The 22,981-nt window shown below is 43.0% G+C and overlaps 1 protein-coding gene across 6 annotated transcripts in view; it reads left to right on the top strand.

The window, feature by feature from the left end:
* Positions 1–22,981, top strand: part of NDEL1 (nudE neurodevelopment protein 1 like 1) — a 32,762-nt gene that overhangs the window by 663 nt on the left and 9,118 nt on the right. Inside the window, exons 1-9 of one of the 6 annotated variants that reach the window (XM_026075684.1) lie at positions 112–250; positions 10,251–10,348; positions 11,663–11,816; positions 13,091–13,239; positions 14,319–14,455; positions 16,581–16,754; positions 17,568–17,659; positions 20,384–20,535; positions 22,527–22,658. In XM_026075684.1, coding sequence (XP_025931469.1) covers positions 10,263–10,348; positions 11,663–11,816; positions 13,091–13,239; positions 14,319–14,455; positions 16,581–16,754; positions 17,568–17,659; positions 20,384–20,535; positions 22,527–22,623 — 1,041 coding nt within the window. In that variant the 5' untranslated portion in view covers positions 112–250; positions 10,251–10,262 and the 3' untranslated portion in view covers positions 22,624–22,658. Of the gene's footprint in view, positions 1–111; positions 251–807; positions 999–2,165; positions 2,383–5,408; positions 8,468–10,250; positions 10,349–11,662; positions 11,817–13,090; positions 13,240–14,318; positions 14,456–16,580; positions 16,755–17,567; positions 17,660–20,383; positions 20,536–22,526; positions 22,659–22,981 lie in introns of those variants that run through there. The other 5 variants (XM_026075686.1, XM_026075685.1, XM_026075681.1 and 2 more) reach the window with 5 other exon arrangements.

Genomic DNA, 22,981 nt, shown 5'->3' with positions numbered 1-22,981 from the left:
GCGGGGCTGTTTCTGCTGGCGCCGTCGGCAGCCCCGAGCGCCCCGCGCCAGCCGGCGGGGCGTCCGCCGCGGCTCGGGCGGCGCGGTGTTTCCTCGGCTGGAGGGAGGCCGCGGTTTGCGCTTCGGCTGCCCGGGAGCGGCGGACTTTCGAGGGAAAAAAAAAACCACAACTTGTTTAAAAGGCAGTTTCGCTTCAGCGTGAAGGGAAAATGGCTGGACCAATGCTCSGTTTGAAATAGCTTTTCTACTAGTAGGTTTTTTGTCAGAATGCAGTTGGGTTATAAAACTCTWAATTCTTGCCTGCCAGCTCACTTGAGCTACCCACTACTTAATTCAGTGCAGGTGGTTTCTAATTTATGGCTGCCTGCCTCTTTGCTCTCGTTGAAAGGAAACACTTTTTCTTACTACGCTATCACGTTTTACTTCCTCTTGCTGCACCTCTCGAAAGTTATCCAGGAGCCTGTAAGCGTGTCTCAAGTATGGCAAGTCTGGTTCAGATTATCCAGTGTCTGAACAGGGAGGGGAGAAAACTTTGAGAATGATTCAGTTGAGCTGGACACGCATTTTCTTAGAGCTAAGCTGTGCAGTTTTGAGGCAAGTGTTTAAATGAAACTACAGGATTCAGATGTGTTAAGGCAAAATTGCCCAAACTACATGCAGTTTGTCCAGCTCAGGACCTATTCCTGGCTGCCCTCTGTTCTGCTAGGGGGAACAAATTGCAGGCTAAGTGATTCGCTCCCAAATCTCATCTTCCTTGGGTCTGTGGGGCAATCTCTCAGTCATGTGACGTGTATTATGAGATGACACTTGTTTTTCTTCCTGTCCACTTAAATGCAGTGGACTATGCTCCTTGGCTGTCCCCATGCTGCCCTCGGGGAAGAGGGCAGCCAGGATGGCTTTGATGGCGACAGTCTGCTTTTGACTTCATCCCATGCTCAGAGCAATTTCTGAATGCAGAGGGACTTAATGCTGCATGTGTGTGAAAGGCATGCAACAGAGTAAGTTATGTGGTTTGTCTGGCTGTAAACAGGAATCGCTGCTGTTCTCTTTATACTCCCTAAGCCTATTTGATAGGTGACTCGGTCCCGTAAGGCAGTGTCTTTTCATCCTCCAGCCCCAGTAGAAGACACATAGCTGGGCATATGGTTCACTGCCGTTCTCTTCTTTGTGGTGAAGGGTCTTGTTGATCAGGATAATGGCTGAAAGCTGTGAGAGCTGGTACGGTCTGGTCTCACTATGCACTTGAGGTGGCCCACAGGACAGGGTTTGGGAAGACCCCGTATGCAGTGTGCCTGAGGAAATGCTAATTCATGTTCCCCTGTGATGAGGCTAGCTACAAGAAGTATGCTCTCACCTTGCTGTCATGGGCTTTTCACTCACAGCCACTATTTGAATAGTTGCTTTTGCAGAGATTGCATAAAATAGTTGGTGGATCAAATGCCTGCAATATTTATCTGAAAATACTCTTTCAGTAATTTTTTTTTGGGGGGGGGGGGTTGAGGTTTTTATTATTCTCCCTCAGYTTAGCTGGGCCTGTTTTATTTTGTATAAACTTAACCAAACTCGAATAGTCACTGCCTCCCAGTTTGAGTTTGACCYAAATTGCGCCAGACATGCCATAAAGGATGAACTCATTGACACAAGAGAAAATGCATTACTACAGTTAGGCTTTCAGTTATGCCTTTTCCCATTAAAACATATCCTTCCTTCCTTCTAGTGACAGGGAAGACTGTCTTCACGCACACATACCCCRGGTTCATTGTTCTCTATCAGTTTGCATTGGGAGTGTTCAGTGACTCAGGGTTTCTCTTCCCTGTGAAACTCTTARCTTGGTCATGAGCGCAAATAGTTCTTTCTTGGGCCTGTGGCTTTTATTCCTCGAAGAGACAGTTAAATATGCAAAACAGCAGTAGAAGAGTTACTTGGACATTTAAGGAAATTTTAGATTGCAGAAAAAGTTTTGGATACCATGAAGGTAAGTGGCCTCATCAAGGTTAGTGCTCTGTTAGAGGCCTTTGTAACTGTAATAGGAAGGAGTTGTACTAGGGCAGAAAAGTGACGTTGAAGTTTTTAGGGTTTTTTTTATTATTTTTAAATTTGGTGTGTCGGTCATGTGTTGTGACTGTGCACAGGCATTTTGTCCTGATAGTGCCAGATAACTATGGTGGAACATGATATGGTGGGTGTGGGTAAATAGTGTGTTTTTTGAATTAGTGATGTTGCGCCTGCCTTGGAAAAATGCTCTCTCTTACTTTCAGACCTAGACCTTGCTATGCTATGTATTCGTGTTTTATATGTGGAGCCAAATACCAGGCGTTTTCCTTTTGACTTACATATGCAAAGATTTGATCTTGCRTGCTGTTGTGAATTGCAAATGTGAAGGTATGTGTTCAGAGCCATATTGATTTARTTTCCTTCCCAGCTCTTGAGGGTAAAACCTTGCTTTTCCTGACCGTGTAGAGGTTGCAAATGTGTGAGATAATAGCACAGTTAGGAGGGGAAGGAAGGAGAAGAGAAAGAAAAGGCAGAAAGTGGAGAGAAAAGAGACTAATCATGATGTTTGTGACCTTGGTGCCCCAAGGAGTCTTGTCACTGGAGACAYGTCTGGGAATAGACTACCAAAAAGTATGGGAACAAAGTAGTATTTATGCCCTCAGTCTATTACAGTTATTTTTGAAAAGCAGGGGAATTTAAACTTAAGAAAGGAAATATGTTTCTTATAGTCCTTTTTTTTGACATTTGTGTCGCCATAACCATAGTCAAGTGTGTTGTGGACCCTGTGTACTGTTCCCTGATCAGTGTGAAAAATCTGGRTTCCAAATTTGGGATGTGCCTTGAGGTCAGATACGCAAAATACACAGCTGCTTGCAGTTGCGTGCAAATGTGTGGAGCAGGAGGAAAGATGGCCCTTATTTTTGCTGCCTAGTTTCAGATCCCGAACAYTTCGACTTTGTGGAGGAGAGGACATCCTTTGAGCACACAGTGAAGGGACTGAMTTGTACAGGAGATCAGATTAAATAATCTCTCCTGACCTTAAAATCTGTGGCTTTTAGATGCCCGTTGAAAATACCCAAGTCATTTATATATACATTATGAACAGAAAAAGTTGTAGTATATTTGCAGTGTTCCTTGGTGGGCACATCTGCAAGCATACTGCATTTTTATTACTCTACAGTACATGTACATGAGCAAAACAAGATATACCTGTCAAAGAATATTTTTCTTATTACAAGTGATTCCCTGGAGGGGTCTTCTGTCAGTATAGCAAAGTCACAGATGGCACTTTTAACTCTCCTGGTCACAGCTTGGGAATTTTTTTTTTTTCCCCTCTCATCTTGTTAAGTGTTTATTGAAGAGACGTAAGGCCTTTTCTGTTGAAGGCTGGCTTGCTTTGGGTGGTATTTTTCAGAAAAGTTTTGCTCCTTGGCACTGGTAGGTGCCTTCAGAAGCTCAAAAGGCAACAGAGTTCACTCATCTTAGAAGAAACCTGTGCTAAGTACTTTTCTTTTTCCCTTTAAGTTTCTTAGTCACTTGTCATTTTCCAATGTCCAGAAACATCTTAGCCCTCTGACCACTGCCTTTCCAGGGAATGTCATCATTGGGATGATATTAATTTTTGAGATAATATGGAAGCTAAAGAGACCATTATGCCGTCTTTTGTCACAAGCTCTTTGCTGTGCTTGTAATGAGCTCTTGGATAAAGTCATTGCTTCTGGGTAAGATGCCCTGTAATTTTTCGGGATTTAAAGACAAATGAGACAGTTAGGAGTTCAAGAAGATGCAAGTTGGGTGAATAATATCCAGAAGTTCTAGATRTGTGTTGGTGCACAGGCATGTGGCRGCTTGTACCAGCTGTTGGCCTCAGTTACCTAGTAAGCATAGAAGTTTTTGGGCTTGCCGTGCTCTTTTGAGAGCRTTTAGCCCACTGTGCTGGGGTGTGGRATGTGCARTGGGACCAACGTGGGTGAGGCCAGATTGTGCTTACCRTATCTCACCAACTTCCCTGCGTTCTTAAGAGGTGGTCTTCCAGAGAGTGGAGACTGAGGCAAGGAGAAGCATTTTCTTTTCACAGCCTTAACTTCCTTCTTGGTTTACTGTTTACTCCACACCACTCTTCARTTTTCTGCTTTGTGTGGATTTGGTCATCGGGGTTCCCAGATACAAAACTGGGAGCAAATTGTTTCCTAGAGCTCCAGTTCTCAGGGTCAGACCCACATTGTTCTTGGACATGCACGTCTTCAGGGGCCTTTTCTTCATCTTTGCAGATACTGAGCCTTTTCCAGGTGCACCAGCCTCTTAAGAGTTTCCTTTTCAAAGTGCTTTAGTGGGGTTAGTGGTGTTATTTGGGAACAAATAGAGGTTGGATATCTTAAACCTTTCATGCTTGTGAGAGGGATAAATTTTTGATACTAAATTCTGATGCCTGTGGTAGTTGTAGCTTGAATTTTCTGAAAAGAAGCTTCTTGAATCAGTGTTTTCTTTCTGGTTTCAAGGYTTACATCCCTGTGCTGGCTAGCACTGCAAATTGTGTTTTTGTGATTTTGGGGTTTGGGGTTTTTTTGCCACACTAGATACCAGATTTGGCAGGTGTGCAAGTCTTGGTCATGCGGCCTAGGGCATATCAGGCATATTAACCAAATAGACCAGGTTCCACAAGAGACTGTTGAGGTAAGAAGGCTTTACTGTGTGATGCTTGGTTGTCTTAAAGGCTTTTAGTCTGAACCTGGCACGCAGTTCCTGCAGGTAGGATTTAGTTATCTTTCTGCCTACTGTCTTGTCCAAGTTGAAAATGCAGGATTTATTATTATGGCGGAAGAAGGAGCACTGTGCTGACGCTGTGCTTTGCGACTCTCCCTTTTTCTCCCCCYGCCCGAAAGCTCATATACTGCTGTTGTAAGAGGCAATGAGGCATTTGTTGTGGTTCACCAGAGAACATTCAGTTCAAAAATAGTGTTGCAGGAAAAGACAGAGAGGTTCACTTTTCGAAGCAGCAGTGGAAGCGGGCAACCTTCCAAYGCGCGTATGAAAGTGCCTCCAGCTCCTATTTCAGGATGAGAAAAACAAGCACGTATTGATTGTTGAAATCTAATCCATGGCTTTTGTTTGTTTGTTTTCAATATTTTAATAAGTGAAAGACAATGCAAATGTGCTTTGATTGATTTATTTATTTAGTGCTGGAGTATTCAGGTTCCTAGTCATGGTTTGAGTCCTGAAATGGTTTTACAAAAACTCAAGATTTGCCCCAAGGGTTTGGGGCTTATCTGTTGGTTGTTATGGYCTGAGAAGGCAAAGAATGGTAGAGATAGAAAAGCACAAGGGATCCTATCTGTGAATCGGCATACAAGAGGAAGAGGCAGAAGACTTGCTTTTTGACAGCATAGAACTGWCAATCCTTCTCGTTCTCCTTGTCAGGTCTGGACTGTGCCAGCGTTCAATGGCAGAGTCATTCTCTGCAAGAAGGGAATGACTGCGGCAATTACGTGGCACTTGGCAGTTTTAACTTTTAAGGAGATCAGGAGTCTCACAGCCAGAATGAATRCAACTATTTTGTTATCTCAAGAACTGAAGGCCAGATGTGAGCTTGGTAGAATTTCCTTAAGACCACCTATTTTGGGTAGTTACATATTTAATTCCAAAGGTCRGTTGACATTTGTATTGCCTTAAGTGGTGGGTCAGCAAACTGTGGATGGGTGAGTCTTAGCACCGTAGCTTGTAGCCTCTTGCTAGCTTGGCAGGCTCTTTCGCATAGACTCAGTGTTTGTCTTAAAAGTGCCTTTCAGTAGCTGTGCTTTGCCTCTTCTCCTTAATWCTTCATGTTTGGTTTCTGAATTTTTAGGGCAAACAGGATTGTGAGGAAGAAAGTTAGTATCCTATGCACAGAAAAATGACCTGTTCATGAGTATTAATTATTATTGTTATTGTTATTACTGTGTGTGTGTGTGAGAGACAGATGTTTATAAACTAGCTCTAACTGGGAAAATGTGGTATGATTAAAATCAGGAAGGATGTGGTTTACCCAGCACCTTAAGATGCCTACAGCTACATCCTGGGTGAACTGCAGCTGTGTCTGACCAATACACAGAATCATTTTGGACGTGGTTCTGTAGCTCATCCTTACAGTGATGTTTCAGTGAGTTGAATTGTCCCTTGAGAGYAGAGGGGTGAATTCTGAACTCTGGRAAGATTTGGGTTGAAGTCTAAGCATCATGTTATATTTCAAGCGTAATGTTTTGGTCTGATATTTGATCCAAGCTCTAACAGCAGTGTACAGTCACATGATGGAGAGCCGGGGAAGCTTTTTTAAGGTACTTTTATGCTTCGAGCTGTGTTTGTGTTTTTTAATGACCTAGCTGAAAAGTGGCTTCATAAAGATTTCAGTTGGGCCTTGAATGCAAGGTTCATTAAGGTACTTGAAGAAAAATACYGTCCTCCTGTAATGGAGTTACTTTTGCTATATGCTTGGTTCAGCCTTTGACTCTTGTAATATCCAGAARATACTAAACATCCCACCTCTAGGGATGTTTTTGACGACAGGTTTGTCCTGTCCAAAAAGACCTGCATTTAGAGAATTTCGTAAGCCACGTGCTGCAATTTTTCARAACGATTACAGCTTGGAGCAACTGTGCTGTTTTAACAGTGGAGAAGACCTCTTCTCAGTTCCTCTGCCCTGCTTACTGTGTAAAAGGGGCTTGAAAGGAGCCATYGCATTTTGAACATAGTTCTTGTTTGAGAGCTGCTTTAGATTCTGGAGTTATGCCCATGCAGCTAAGTTTTCCCAGGGTGCTCTGTGAATGCTTAGCTGTGTTGTAATGAATTCTGAGTGGGTATCTCGGCATAAGCTTGCTCCCRTTTTCCCTGGAAGACGCTGCTGCATTGTCTTGTCTGTATGCTGAAAGCCTCAGTGTTGTTYGTCAAAGGCTGGATTCTGCAAATGCCACGTATGCAAAGAAGTCCGTGAATAGGAAGCGTTTGCCATGCTAGTTCGCAACTCCTTACATAATGCCCAGAACCAGGAATRACCAACAACACGCTGAAGCAAAGCATTATTTGTTAAACTCTTGGTATTCCATGGGCGTTTACTGTTCCACAAATTAGATGTTTAAATTATTTAGCTATATTCTGATAATGCCTAGGAGTCCTTTTCTGCCAGGCACACACTCCTATTTAGATAGGCCTGCGTAGAAGAGCTGATGCTTTAGATAGAGGGAATGAGTAAAGGTTGGCAGAAATGAAGTGATTTACTGAAGATGATGCATRTGTCGGTGGCAGGCTTGGGAGTTATCTGTGTTTCCTAACTCTCAAACCAGTGTTTTGGCCCTGAATCACCTTGTTTGTAGGAGTGTGTATGTGCGTTTTTATCCCTTTCTCCTATTTCCTGTACGTGTTAGAGAAGGCAAGTGATATAACTGTACATTGTGTACAGAATCTCGGATATAGATATTAGAGTTTAATACAGCACAGTGACATGAGCATCTGATATAAGAGTTGGCAGATTAAAAAAAAAAAAAAAATCCATGCTGATAACATTAGGCATGATGGTAAAAATACTTAGAGCATGGATAATCATGAGATACCGCCCGCTTAACCAGGTCTGGCAAAGGATGGTGGACTTGTTCGTAAAAGGTTAACTCCATTCCTTTCTGATAGGTCCCACTGGGTAGGTTTGGGAAGGCRGAGTTGTTGCCCAGTGGGTTTGAAGTACCAAAGGGCTGAATCTCATCCCTCTGRAAGCTAAAAGGAAACAACCCTTTGACAAGGGAAGAAAAAATACCTTCCACATCTTCTGTCTGTGAATCTGTAAATACTTGCGAGTCTCAGGCAGCCCTTCCCACATCTCCACAGACTTGTATTTTCAGGGATTCCTCCGATGTTTCTTTCTAAGGGTGTATCTCATGTGAGCAGACAGGAAGGGGTCTTGGGCCTAGATGTACCTTATTTTAGCTACTTTAGGAAATGATGTAAGATACTTCCTTGTTCAAACTCTCCTCTAAATCCAGCCTGAAATCTGCTGACGTGTCGTTTCCTGGCTGTTTACAACTTTGAGATCAGCTATTCTGGAGCTGTTCTGTGCTATGCATCTTTTATTTGGGGGGGGAAAACGTGCTTCTTGCTGATCTAAGCCTTTCCAARTGTGCCAGTTTAGAATTTCCTCAGAGGAAAAGGTCAGAAGGCTTTTTCTGAAGCAGGTTGTCAGTGTGATCCATGTGGGACTGGTGTTACAGTGTGCAGCAGTAACTGAACCAAGCTGTTCACCTCTTCCTCTTCCCAGAGATTTGGGTAGCAGTTCATGAACTGCCTGACATGTGCCCGAGCCACAACAGATGTCTGTTTGCCTTATTGCACCAGGCTGCAAAGCTGTGACAGTTCAGGAGGTGATTCATGGGTCTTTTATATCCACTGTAAACAGGTCCTTTGCCTAGGACTTGTGGTTGTGTCCCTGGATGGTGATAAACTGCCTTGCAAACAGGTGAGACAACTGTAGCTAGTACACCCCAAATAAATTTTTGTCTGCAGAGGTGCAGTGGGACTGGAAAATATATGTGCTGGGAGGAATTATAATGGCTCCACATGTGTGTTTTGTTTTCTCAGTACAGTGAAATGTGGAAAAGGGAACAGACTGTCAGTTCTTTCAAGCAGCGTGGAGACCTGTTTTTTTAAAAAACTTGCTTCTACCAACAAAGTTGGAAAGCTAAACACAGGGAGAGAGTCCGTGTGCTTTTGAGGTGCTTAGCACCTTTTGGATAAATTTGGTCTCGTGCCCTGAACTGTAGCAGCTGCAGTCTGAGCTGAAGAACAAATGTGCCAATTTTGCCTTGCTTTATTTGTGAGCTAAGTACCAGCCTCTGACATGAGCTTGTTTCCTTCTGGTGAAAGCACTGGAATTGTTTTGTCCCACTTTTAGGTGTCTAAAATGCTGGCCACTGAGGTGTAGGACATATTAGTGTGACAGTTTTGGGCCTGAAGGGACAACATTGGCTATCGATGCCTGTCAGAGTATGAAAGCCAGGAATTTTAGGTCAGTTGTTACTCATAGATCCACTRGGATGAGCTTRATACAAGGGATGTTTAAAGCCACTGCAATAAAGAGGAGGTTGATTTCAGCTTTTATTTATTTTTTATTTTTTTTCCTTTTGCTGAGAGTTAATAACAGAATTTGAGTCATGGGTCTTGGGGAGGAAAAAAAAAAGGTGACTGCCTACAAGTAACAGATTTGTGGCCTTGCTTGGAGAGAGTTCAGAAATGACATGTTGGTAAGAAGACCTGTGCAGAGYATCTCCTGGAGGGGATTGGGAACCATTTCTATTTGAACACTTTTGATCATTCTCTGTATAGTAAAACCACCTCTACGTCGTCGTCTTCAACACCAACAGTACAATAGTTGTTGTGATTCAGAACTAGCCATCAGTGAAACTGGGGAGTATAGACATCCACAACTGCCACCCRGCCTCCTTTGGCATCTTCCAGGTCATTACAGTTGCAACCTTAAAAACCTAACTTCTATTTACCAGCAGAACCAACAGAGAGCTTGTTTCGCCTGCCTTGGCATGGGACGTGTCTCCAAGTTAGAAGCACTGCTGTGTGATGGGGGCCACTTAATTATAGGAAAAAGACTTTTTGTTTGTTTTTTTTATGTTGATTTGAGAGGGCAGAGGGGACAAAACTATTTTGAAAACTTCTGTTACCTGCATGTTTTATACGAAAGCAGAAATTAGCTAGGACTCAACTTATGAATAGTAAATTGAGTTTTAATCTCTATAGCACATCATGTTAGCTGTTGACCTCAGAGTATTTGTCTTCATTCATTATGTGCCTTCGTAACTCTAAGAGGAATTGTAGTATGYGTCAGAGTGTTGACGACAGATAAAATCTATTTTTAAGAACATTCATGTTATGAATGAAAGTGGAAATTATGATAGCTGTTAACATCCTTACCAGAGGTGATCCTAAATGAGCGTTTGACGTTAACTACTCTTTCAGTGATAGGCTAGGTACAGAGTAGTTCTTTGGTCTCATTTCAGTCCGCTGCACAAGCATTTCCAGGAGCTGGATAAAATTGCATTTCTTGTTGTTGCAGGTCTCGGTGCTGATTGACTGTTGTTAGGGATCGTTAACGTCCYGTTTGTGAGTGCCAAGTTTGGATGTGGCTGTCGGAAAGGCCAAAATGCTGAAGTTCAGTACTTAGCAGCAGTCTCAGGGGCAGCCTGCCTGTCTGTCTATCCTCAATGTATTCTTGTGTCTGTATTCCGCAGGTTGCATTGATCATGGACAGTGAAGAAATYCCAACTTTTTCAAGTCCAAAGGAGGAAACTGCTTATTGGAAAGAGCTTTCCTTGAAGTACAAACAAAGGTACCATTGTGGATTCGTAGACTGGGTTTGGTTCTTAATGACCAGAACTTATATGACCAGGCTTAATCTGTTTCTTTGCAAGGCCGAGTATTAGATATGTCAGAATGAATCTCTGCGTTTTCAGCTTTAAAATTTCCAGACTTGTGGAAGCTGAATATCTCTTGAACAGCGCTACCATTCCATGAACTCTAGGCTATGTTTCAAGCATGTTCAAGCAAGAACAGAGCCCTTCTGCGATCATGTGCGTCTTTGTACAATCAAAGTGCTGCCTTAAGTAGCAACTTGACATTTTATCATAAGAAGCTTCTGTTGGACTTGCCTTGTATGAGAACTGTTCCCTCAGGCTTCTTGTAGTTGAATTACTGGTATAAAAAGTGGCTGATTTCATGTCTATTGCAATTTACTGAAATGTATTATACCTGGTATTCTGGCCTGTTTTTTGTTTGTTTTGGTTGTTTTTTGGGAGGGGCTCCCAGCTGGTTTTCTTTGGAAGGCTTTCCTTGCATGCAGCGTTGCTTGTGTGGTTTGAGGTGCAGCCAGTTAAACCTCCTGCAAGCTCTTTGGGCTTAAAAGCTCTTTGGGGTGTTTTTCTTTGGGTAGATGGATGGGCATGTGGAGGGGCCTCGCATGCACTGAGCTGTTCTTTGGTGTCAGAAAATTGTCTCTGACATCATTGCATATGTTGTTTCCTAAAACCTTTCTGATTTTCATTGCTGCTTGCTAAGAGCTGAACTATTAAATATGGTAAAGATGCAAATTTAATAAGTGAAGTATGTGGAGTGGCTGCTTTTAGCAATTTAATACCTTGCAGTGGTATAAGGTAAGTATGAGCTGGCTTCCTAAGTGCTTAATAACTTTAAGATTAGAATCTTAACACTTTTCAAGAACCTTAAATTTCCATGTAGTGCAGAGATACAGTAACTGTTGTTCTCCATTATAATTTTTGACCAAAATCAGGTTAAAATTCACTTCATTCTTTGACTTGCTCAAGTCTGCTAGCAGTGAAAGCTAATGGAGTACAAAGTGTTTGTAAGACTCCTTTGAATCCTGTTAATAGCCTTGATATAGATTATGTTCAAACATGCATTTAATGTAGCTGATTGCTGGATGTAAGGGAATGAATTTCCTTTTATAGCTAAGCTTAATGTAATTTCTTTCTCTCACCATTTCTCCCTCTCCCTGTAGAGGTCTATTGTCATCACACTTAAGTCCTGTAAAACTCTGTTTTTCAGATTATTATTTTTAAAGATCAGTATATTTTGTTTTAACTTGAGAGATGCTGGATTTTCAATGGATAATATCCTCTCCTTACAGTTTCCAGGAAGCTCGAGAAGAGCTGGCCGAATTTCAGGAGGGAAGCAGAGAATTAGAAGCTGAGTTGGAGGCGCAGTTAGTGCAAGCTGAGCAAAGGAATAGGGATTTGCAAGCAGATAACCAAAGACTGAAATATGAAGTGGAAACATTAAAGGTAGGTCTTGTCTGTGATGGCATTGCCTTATGTTTTGCATCTCATTTTAGATTGTCTGGTCTGTACCCATGTTAACTGTGTATCCAAATGGAGTAAAGCAGTCATCTGTTTAAGATCCAGTCTTGAGTAYGGCATGTACTCCAAATAAGGCCAGTAACTTACCAGGAAAAATTCTGGAAGAATTATTCTTGTTCATATCATTAAACTCCTGTCTCTGAGTTTGCTCATTTGTTTGAATTCTCTAGGCTTTGCCAAGTATTTATTTTATTACTCGCACAGGCAACATTAACATAGCAGCAGGGCAGACAACACAAGTGTGTTTTGTCAGACCACTGAATTGTCATCTTTCTTTGCAGACTGCTTTTTTTGCCAGAATGTCTCCTTGGTTCTGWGAAAGAACCTGAAAGAAAGCTGAAGACAGGTGGTTTGTTCACATCATTCAGAGTTTCTCATAATTCGTTCGTAACAGCATTATCTGTGGAGATAGGAGTGGTATAACCATACAGGTGTGCAAAAGATGACTTTATGGCCACTGGGTTAGCAAGTTCTTACCTCTTCTGGGATCTTGGAAAAGTATCATCTTTTCGTAGCCTTGGGATATTGTAGTGAAGAGAAAGGTTTGAAACCTACACAGTGGAAATAAGTTATATGGGATTACTTGTTCTCTTATCCAGTCCTAGTTATATCTGTAAGGTCAGTATGTGTTTTGTAAGATCGGTAGTTTTTTCCATTAGCCCCTATCTGTACTTTCAGGGCTGTTGATAGCATGTTTAGGAATAAATTCTACAGTCTTCTGAAAACGAGCTTGTGGAGCTTCTCTTTGTAGTCAGGAGGTTTTATAACAAATTCCAGTGGCTCTCATTTTTTGCTAATGGAGATGTCAGGCAAGTTCTAGGTACAGTGTTGCTGTTGTCTAGAGAGAGGCACTGAGGGGGAGCCAATGCAATTAGATTTCTCTTTGACATCCKAGATGTTTGAGGCTTCAGAGCAGCTGTCAGCGCAGACTGTTTGGAACAGATGCGGGGATGCATCTCTGAACAGCCAGCTGTGTTAGGATGAGATCTCTGCGCACAATGCGGTGTTTGTAATTGGAGATCATGTCCAGTTCTGATGTTCAGAACGTGCTCCTCCTAACTCTCCGGTTTCTGCTGTGCGTTGCCAGCAATCCCAAGTCAGCAGACTGCAGCTACTGTGTTACTTTGTCCCGTTTTACTCCTGATGACTTGGAGAATGTATGTTACTGATGTTTRTCTCACTACTTCTCTTTCTTTCAGGAGAAACTGGAGCACCAGTATGCGCAGAGTTACAAGCAAGTGTCATTGTTAGAGGATGACCTGAGTCAGACGCGGGCCATTAAAGATCAGCTGCATAAGTATGTGAGGGAGTTGGAGCAGGCCAACGACGACTTGGAACGTGCAAAGAGGTGAAGATTGCAAGCCTCTTATTTCCCTRAGTTTTTTCACTAGGTCTTTTCTTTGCTACTTAGATTCATCATTTTATTATTCCTTTAAAGAAAAAAAATGCACACTCAGAGCCCAAGACACATGATTCTGTTGTACAGTGCAGTTTACCCTTAGAATTGACATCCATCAACTGGTAGCATTACCTTACAGCAAGGAAGGCAAGGGATACCTAAAGTGCTTCATATTCCTGTGAGAAACAAGCAGTAAAAGCAGGCTTAGAGCAAGCCAGGCCAGTGCACTGGTTTTGATACTACCAGCTAGGTGCCTCTTATAATATATTTGTGATCCTTGTAGCTCAGAGCCTCTTTGAAGTAAGAAACTAATGTTTTGCATAACCCCCTTTAAATAAAACAGGCCAAAGGAGTCTCCTCTTCTCTTGCATAATGCCTTAATGACTGTAGGAACAAATGTGTCCTGGGTAAGTGCAGAAAATGAACAGGCTGCTGTTAGAAACGCCCTGTTTTGGAGTAGATCATGCTTCTGTTTTGCTGAATGGGAATTTTGCCATTGATTCAGTGGAAGCAGGAATGAGCCTCTGGCTATGTGGTAAAGAGAACTAAGAGCTGAGGTCCTGCTTCCACAAGGCTCTTAACCACACAACTAGCTTTTGACCCATATGAGTTGTCCCACTTAAATCATGGAATAAATTGGGCCTTAGGTAATATCCCGGTGCCCTGCTTTCTGGACTTGCTAGGCTGTTGCCTGGTCAGAGSTCTGGAGAGTGCAGCACCTCCTGAGCTGATACACTGATAGTAGCATGGCTTTGGAGAACAGCATGGGAAAAATGGAGCTAGGTGTGCTTGATTGGCTCTTTACCAGCTCTTTGGTGCATGTCTGAGAGCCAGATGCTATCATGTTCTTTTCATCTCAGTCTCTTGGTTCAYTGGAGTTTCTTAGCCCTTTCTAAGAAGCATTCCCATAGCTTTCACATGACTAACTTGAATGTAGACCCTGCTAACATTTTTCCTCTATTATGTTTTTGAATACGCTTTTATGTTAGTGAAGCTGAAGAACCTAATATTYTGGATTTTGTTTCTAGGGCAACAATAGTTTCATTGGAAGACTTTGAACAAAGGCTAAACCAGGCTATTGAGAGAAATGCGTTTTTAGAAAGTGAACTGGATGACAAGGAATCGTTGCTAGTTTCTGTACAGAGATTAAAGGATGAAGCGAGAGGTAAAGCTTGCTTGATTAATTCTATGTCTTAGTACATTGTTGGCTTGCTAACACAGACGTGCAGCAACCAAACGGGACTCAAACTAGATATGTAATCTAAATGTTTCATGCTGCTTACAAACAGTATGTTCTGTATTCTTTGTATGTCTAGTGTAGTTAAGGGAAAAWATTCCCTTGTGTAGGGGAAAAAATAATATCAGATTCATTCAGGATTTTTAGCCAAGGTGAGTACAAAAGAATTGCATTCCACAACTGTAACAAAGTAGAGAAGTGTGCTCCAAAGGTTCCCATTCCTTGGGTTTGTGTTGTGTGGGAAGAGAAGATAAATGACAGGGAAAGAAATAATAAATGCTTAAATAGCCTCCTTTAAAATAAATAAAGCCCCTGTTTTCTGTTCCTTCCAAACCTCTTGGAAATTGCCTAGTTTACTGAAGATATTCCAGTAAAGACTGTGGCTGGACCTGTGAGATCAGGTGTTCAGAATAGCGTGTTCTGGGATATTATCAAGAGTTGGGAATTCCCCAATGGATTTCACGCTGATGATGTCAGAGAAGCATTTTCAATTTTTTGTTTGTTTTTGTTTTGGTTGGAGCTCTTTTCTAGAGCAGTGGGGATGCTCTGTTTGTAAACCTGCGCCTGCTGTCAGTATAGTTTGGAGATTAGTAGTTTTCAACTTTATTTTTCCAAAATGAAGCTGTCTAGAAAAATTCCTCAGATGAGGCATTTGTCTGAGCTTAAGACAATATGGTTGACAACAGGCTGGGGTGTTGTTTGTTGTTGTTGTTCTTTTTTGTGAAGTGTGTTTGTGGCCACAAATCAAAAGCTACTATTGTAAATACAATTGTTTCTGATAATAAATGGGAAACGGGGAGACTTAAGTATTTTCTGAAGGAATAGAGGAATTCTAATTTGGGATTAGAACAATAGTACTTAAAAAACAGGGAAACCTAGGGGACTTTTATAGAACATTGAAATAATCAGCAAACAGGTCATCTTGTTTCTTGGATGAGTCATTTGGAAACTTTTAATATTTATTAGGATGATAAAGCTACATGTTATTCCCCCTGACACCATGCAGGAACATTAGCCATAAAAAGTTCATACAGTCTCAAACTCAAATATAAAATTTCCAGTTAACAATTGCAACTTCTCTTCTAGGAGTCCAAGCAGACTTTAATTTCAACTGTACTGTTTTTCTTAAAATGAGTTCTAAAAATTCACAACAACTTAAAAGCTGTAACATAGAACTAATTTTTTACTGGCACATCTTGCCAGATTGAGGCAGGGAATAAGAGATCTGGGAGAGTCAGTTGCTCTATCCTCAACAGAACGATAGCAGCACACCCCTTGTAACATATTATTTGTTTGCGTCTGGCCCCATGTAGGGACTTTATAGATTCATTATCTAATTGTGGTGGATGGTTTTGGCAGAGAACATGCGTGGAAATGGGAGGGCACAAGGTAGGGATGACCGAGTTGGTCGGGAGAAGAGGTGAGATTTAAAAGCTGCGTTTCCTAATGTCCGACCTTTTCTCTGCCTTTTGGACCACCCAGCCTGTTCATTCTCCTCTTTAGCTTGTTGGAGAATAGAGGAACTGGGGACAACCCTTTCGCTGTCTTTTCCTTACGTATAATCCTGTGGACTATTAACTGGAARGATAATGTGGGGAATTGGAAGCACAAGGCTATGTCATTCCTCCCTTTTCCCAACCTCTTCTTTTAGCAGGAGCTGAACACAGGTCAGCAGGCATTTGTGACCTCCTGGGAGATTCTTGTAATGCATTTTCTGTGGGATTCAAAACACAGGTGGAGGAAAAATGCTGAGACCAAGTCACTTATCGTGGATTCTGGGGGCCACACAGTTCTCTGGTCCTGGGAGAGCTGTTTGCTGCCTTTACTCCCAACTGTAATGGAAAATGTTGATAGTAAGCTGCGACTGCTTTGAGATTGGGGGTCCTCGCTAATGGAGGAAGTAGGTCTGTTGATCGAGTGGAATGAATGTTTGGTTATTGCAGCATACTGTGTACACTTCCCACTCTCCCTCCTCCCCAGTGAACAGAGAGAATGTGCTTGTTAGAGAAATCTGTCACTGATATAATATTTTCTTTCTTCTTTTAACCCTCAGATTTAAGGCAAGAGCTAGCAGTACGGGAAAGGCAACAGGAAGTCACTCGAAAGTCAGCGCCTAGCTCTCCAACTCTAGACTGTGAAAAGATGGATTCGGCTGTCCAGGCGTCTCTCTCTTTGCCAGCTACACCCGTTGGAAAAGGATCAGAAAATAGTTTTCCTTCCCCAAAAGGTATACTTCACAGAAACTTGGCCTAGTTGTTTGGGAGTATGTTCAGATTATCAACAACATCAAACCATGTTCTTGTTAGTAAATCTTGGGTAAACTTGGGTGCTTGTAGACCCCAYGTGCATTGCATAAGGTGTGTTTAAATCCTGGAGCAGCATCAGGTACGCTTGGTTTTTGGTGAGCAAATATGACAAAATGAGGATGATGTTTGGTGTGAGGCTTAGCTATTGCTAGGCCTCATACCAAACTCTTTTTGTGTGTTTGCCCTCCCTGCAGTAGAGTACTGAAGATGTTTGGGATTACAGAATTATACTGTCTGGATGTTTCTGCTTAAATGTAGAGTAGCAATGGAGGGTAAATGGTGGGCAGCAACTCTGACAGTCTAGACTATGTCTTTGTTACCACGCGTGCTGTTCAGGGGTATGTTTTTTTCTGGGAGGCAGCAGTCCATTAGTTCATTCCTCTTCCCCATCTGGAAGGCTCTGGACAATCACAAGGATTAATATATTATTTTTTAAATTAAGAAGAGTAGATTCCAGAGCAAGCCCTGGCTGGATTAGATGGATTGCATGCAGTAGCCTTGCAGATGAGCGCATGAACTCTGCGTGTGGGTCTAATGGGAAGGAAGGCAGTGGGCAGGAATTAAGCTTTTTCTTTTTTCTGTGGCTACTGATCATGTGGTCTGTGCATTATTGTGGGGTAATTGTGTGAATAATCTGCAGTAGGATTTTAGACCTATCCTTCTACAGAGAAGTTGATTCTTATTTATTACTATGGAGCTGTGGCGCTTATAATAAAATCTGTTTGTGTTTGCAGCTATACCAAATGGGTTTGGTACCAGCCCTCTTACTCCTTCAGCTAGAATATCTGCACTCAACATTGTGGGAGATCTCTTACGGAAAGTAGGGGTGAGTGCCTTGTACTGAAGAATCACTAGTTCCGTTCTTGTGTTGCTGAGCTTTCATCCTTGTACGTGAATAAAAAGAGGACTTGGCCCATGCTCAGTACGTGCCATGGTTTCCAAGGCATCTCTTCCAAATGATGCATGCATCATTTGGCAATGCTTTATTATTATTATCATTATTATTATTATTTTGTTTACCTTGATTTGTAAACCATGTTACTAAGATTCTGATGGCACCTTTGGGTGATCAAATTCATATATGGAGCAAAACACATTTCAGGAGTTTTGATATATTGGGCTAGGCACCATCGGCCGCTTGCCCATATTTAAAATGGGACTTGCAGCTTTCTCTTTAATGAGACCAAGACTCAGAACTGAATCTCAGACTCTGAGTGCCTGCTGCGCAATTGTTCTCTCTCTCATGGGAAGCGAGATGAGATCAGTCAGTCAGGGCTGATCACGTCAGGCTCAAGAAGAGACAGCAACAGTTGTTTAAAATGAATAAACGTAGAGTCCTTTGATAAGAAAGTGAAAAAATAAATCGGGAGAAAGCCAAATGTTCCCTTCTGTAGTTGATGGGGAAGTGAAATGTGTAAGCCTTTAAAGGGATCACAACTATAAGCAGGGAAGAAGTGGTTTAAACATCTGTTAGTGTTGCTTAGGAATGCTAGGCTTTCCAGTTGAATGAAGACATGACTTTTTTGCTTTCAGTCATGAGAAGATTGTTCATGTGCCTCAATGGAGAGTGTTAGTGTTTTGAGAGGAAGCATGGATAGCCTTTGTGTCTAGCCTCTGGTGCTGACTTTCCTCCACGTCTTGTGGTTTACGCTGAGAACAGCAATGAGTGCAGCCAAGGCAGTTGTTTTGGCAAAGTTTGAAATTAAAAATTATGTCGTTGCTCGCGTTTGGAGCTGTCAAGCGTGTAGCTGGTTTGAAAGGGCAGCAGGAGGACTCGRGGTTACCGAGTGGCATGTTTAAAATGGGATCACTGTGAGTAAGAGTCTGTAGGGGATTTAGGGAGCTTAATCRCAATCCCATGTGATTACTCTGCAAGGACAGGAAATGCCAAATAAGCATGCTTGCTTCCCAGCCTACTCCTAGACTCAGTCTGCTAATGATACAAAGTTACAATTTACTCATTTGTTAGCAACAATTGTAGGATGTTCATCTACTAATTGTAGGTCTGGCTACTTGGAGGATGCCTCAGCTTATGCCCTAAATTCCCTTTCTTTCCAAGAAGTCCCCTTTGCCTTTCTTGCTTGCAGCTGAGACAGGGAGTCACTTGGCAGAGATCACACTTGCTATTTCCAGCTGAAAGATGCTTTGAGAACAACAAACAAAAGCAAAAATATATAGTCACTAAGGAAGCTTAAATGGGCTGCTAGAACAAGGYTTTGTAGAGTTGGCTTATTTCTGATAGCACGTCAGTACCTTATTAATGGAGTATTTTYCTGCATGGAACAGTACTGAATTCTGTGCTATCAAGGACGTGAGCTTTTTATCTTCTGTACGTGTGTCTACAAGCGTGTGAATGTCCACGCGCCCAACTTAGATGTTACAAATAGCTGCAAGGATTTTCCGTTGGAGCAGGCAGGTATTCAAGTTCAGTCTCAGTTTATGTGCTAGGTGGCAGAAAGGGCAGGTGATGTAATAAACTGCRGGGGAAAATTAGGAATGTGGTGCTATGTGGAAAGCGTCTCCTTGCCAGCAGTCGGCAGAAAGACTTTTGCCTTGCGCTAGGGAGAAAAGATCTCACCAGGCTTTCTTGAAAGTAGTAGAGATGAGGTGTGGTTCTGTACAGACCCTGGATGGGCTTAGATGCTGTCTCTTCCTTCTTCTGATTCTGTACCTCTTCTTCTGAACTGTGTCAGGAGGGCTTACAAAACTGGCCATGTCTTGCAGAATGAGATTAAGAAAGAAGTGGAAGAAGACATTGTCTTGGAGAGGAGTCCAAGTTTCCATGTACAAGGTCCTTCCAGAAATTTAAGGATTTTTCTTTTGGCTTTCTCTAAATCATCTGATTAGCTTATGTCAGCCTTACTCCAGCTTCTGAAGCAAGCTGCTCCCCCCCGACGCACACTTCCCTACAATAGGAAAGCTTTACCTGTTCTGGCAGAAGGCAGTTGTCAATCCTGTGCTCTCCAGTCCTGAGTCATCACCCAGTAAATAGGTCTGGACCTGCCTCTACCCCTTTTGTTTGGGAAAACTTCAGACAACAGAGTGAAGTCTTGCCGGTTTCACCATTGAGTACCATCCGTGATGAGAGCTTGCAAGAGACCTTTCAGCTGCCATGTCTGAAAACTGAGCTCTTGCAGACACAGGAGTGCTGAAATACGCTGCCTGCAGCCTCGGGAAGATAACACGTCTCTCTGAGTCTGATCCTCAAACGGATGGACTTCAGTAGCTGCTGCTAAGATTTGACTTCCTTAGTTTAGATGCTTAAATGAGAACTGATAATGTTCTAAAATCCTAACCCTAATGGAAGTGCATTGTGCCTGGCAGTCTGCATCAACATCTCATTGTATGGGTTTCCTTTGTAGCTGGATGACACAGAAAACTTTGTTCCCATTTAGTTCAGATTTCACTAAACTTTATAACACTGGGGGTCCTGGTCCTGGTGATCTTTGGTCAGGCTGAGGCCTGAACTTGAGCAGAAAAACTCCTAATAATGTTACTTTTTTTATTTGATTTTCTCTTTTTTTTTTTTTTTTTTTTCCCCCTTTCGCAGGCCTTAGAATCCAAATTAGCTGCTTGCAGAAATTTTGCAAAGGACCAGGCATCACGGAAATCCTACATTTCAGGGAATGTTAACAGCAGCATGATGAACAGCAATGGCACAAAGTACCCTCATTCGGGGCACACGTCTTTCTTCGACAAAGGGTAAGTCGGGATGTGTTTTTGCTGTAAAGGGGGAATGTGTTTTGGGATGCTACCTGAAGGACCAGCATTTCTTGGCTTGTTTTTAGCCTACCACAGCTTTCATCCAATCGGACTAATAATTTGGAGAGCCAGAGTCCCAAGGGGGTGGGGAAGCAAGATTCCAGTGCTGAATTCTACAAAGTAAAGAGAAAAGAAAGCTTGTGGCTCTCTTAGCTGGTAGGATGTCAATGCCTGTGCTATACCTCTGCTGCCTAATCTCTTGGGCTCTGCATCTCGAGTAATACCAAAACCCAGACAGCAAACCTGCTTATGAGATGAATGTGACCTTCAGTAGGATCTCAAGTAAGTAGTGGTGGAGTTGCCATAGTTACTGGTGTGCTCGTGTGTGGGGAAGTGCAGTAACTGCAAATCTGGAGATTCCCTCAGTAAGAACAGCTTAGGGCAGGCAGCAAATGCTCACTTGGAGGGTGGTGTCCTGTTCGCTTTACTTCCTCCTCCGTTAGGGGAGAAGAAAGTGGTATTGACTGCTAGTCCTAGCTGATCTAGGAGGCAACTGTCCTCATACTGGCTGAGCTGTGCATCAGCCCTGAAACCAGAAACTCCTTTCACAGGGAAAGAAGCGACACATGTTTCTCACATGGCTCGCTCATACTCAGAACTTCCTCTCTGATACTGAGAAGCAAACAGTTGCCGTTCGGCAGGAGGGTTTTCCCATAGTCCTTCGCAGTGCAGGACCCTGTGGTTGTATGAAAAGCTGGAGGGAGCAGAGAGAAAAGCACATCCACAAGTTCCAGTGTCAATACAGTAGTATTGAGATCAATGCTTGGTGTCACTGAGCAAAGCATGCGTCATACTCCCTGCACTGTGATAATCTTCCAAGTTAAACCTCAAGCCAGTGCAATTTAATGTTAATATTCAGCACATCTTCAATACAAAATTTATTTTAGGGTAGTAATTGAACTCTTGCCATCCTAAAGAGTACATTTAGAAGACAGACATGCTGGGCTTCCTGGAGTCATTCTTTTGTGAATGCTGAATCATTTTGCTATGTGGGTAGCAGGGCAGGCCGCATCTTAGAAACTGGCATTCAGAGTTTTTAGAGCTTTAGAACAGTGCCCTTCCCTTTTTGGAAGGGAGGAGTTGGGGGAGTTAGCAAAATCAGTGTCCTGTGCAAATCGGGTGGCCTTTTGGTTTGCCTGTGCGCTCTGAGGCTGTTTGGAGCCGCGCACCACCACAGCCACGCTCACTTTTGCAGTACACAGGCTAGATTTCAGCTGCAAGCTGTTGGGGTAGTTGCTAGGGAGTGATTATAGCTGTTCTTGGTATGCAGCGTTGCTRTACTGAGTTGTGGTGTGACAAATAAGCTGATTGCTGTGTGGGGTGGGGGGTCACTTTTAATTATCCAGATTGTCATCACACTTATCTGGGCTGGCTGCCTGGAATTAGGAGCAGGTTGTAGCTGAGGAAGGCTTAAAAACCCAGCCTACTGATACGTAACTTTTAGAGCAGCCTCAGTATATTAGCAGGCTAGAAAAGTGAGTGGAGATGACTGATGCGCTTGCCTGCAAGATGTTAGGGGTCTCCGTATGGCGCTGCTGTCCTGCCCCTCTCCTTTGCACCCACGTGTCCTGCTAACCTCGGCGTCAGGGGCCCACGTYCTACTCGTTACATCTCCCACCGTGCATTCCTGCCTCTTTCGAGGTCTGCGCATGCTGTGGGGCGAACGCAGTGTCTGTGCTGCATACGTGTCTCCACGGTTGCTCTGTAAAAACCTGTTTAATTTTGTCTACACATGAAAGCTGAAAAGAGCTATTACATAAAAGRGGTCAGCCCCGTTGTGCCCACACGGTGCAGCAGCAGACTAGCTTCTAGCTGTGCTGGCACACGTCGCTGGCGAGCATCGGATCCAGAGCTCGCTGCAGTGGCTAGGCACGAGGCGCTGAGTCGAGGCATGCCCTTTCTTCTCCCCTCTTCTCCTCCTTTCTCTCCAGCCCCTGTACTCTTCTCCCTGCCCCCAGTTGTCGCTGGAGCCTGAAACAGCCACGTGCGCTCGTAGACCCGATCCAATCTGCAGCTGCTGCCTTATGAACAGCCAGTTGTTGGGTGGTGGGATTGTGACAGAGGTAACTCAGCCACATCATTACGGTTCCATTTATTTTCCTTCCTTTGCCATTTTGTTGGTTAAAATGCTTAACGAGTCTCCATCTCCCATCAAACACCTGCTCTTTGCTTGCTGAGAGGAGCTGAGCAGGCATCTAAAGAGCATGATAGACTGGAGCTGGCCTAGCTGGAGCAGCGGTAGGAGCAGTTACCTGAGCAGCAGTTAGGGGAGGTTTGGAGGACAGCTGGACTTGCATGCTAGCTTTGCTGGAGAATCAGAAGAGTCAGGGTGGGTTTTTTTTTTTTGTTTAGTTCTGCAAAGTCTGATATAAGATTGGTTTCCTGC

Source organism: Apteryx rowi, unplaced genomic scaffold (assembly GCF_003343035.1).
Source record: "Apteryx rowi isolate R43461 unplaced genomic scaffold, aptRow1 scaffold_41, whole genome shotgun sequence".
Taxonomy (NCBI): Eukaryota; Metazoa; Chordata; class Aves; order Apterygiformes; family Apterygidae; genus Apteryx; species Apteryx rowi.
This window is presented reverse-complemented; position numbering and strand designations above follow the sequence as displayed.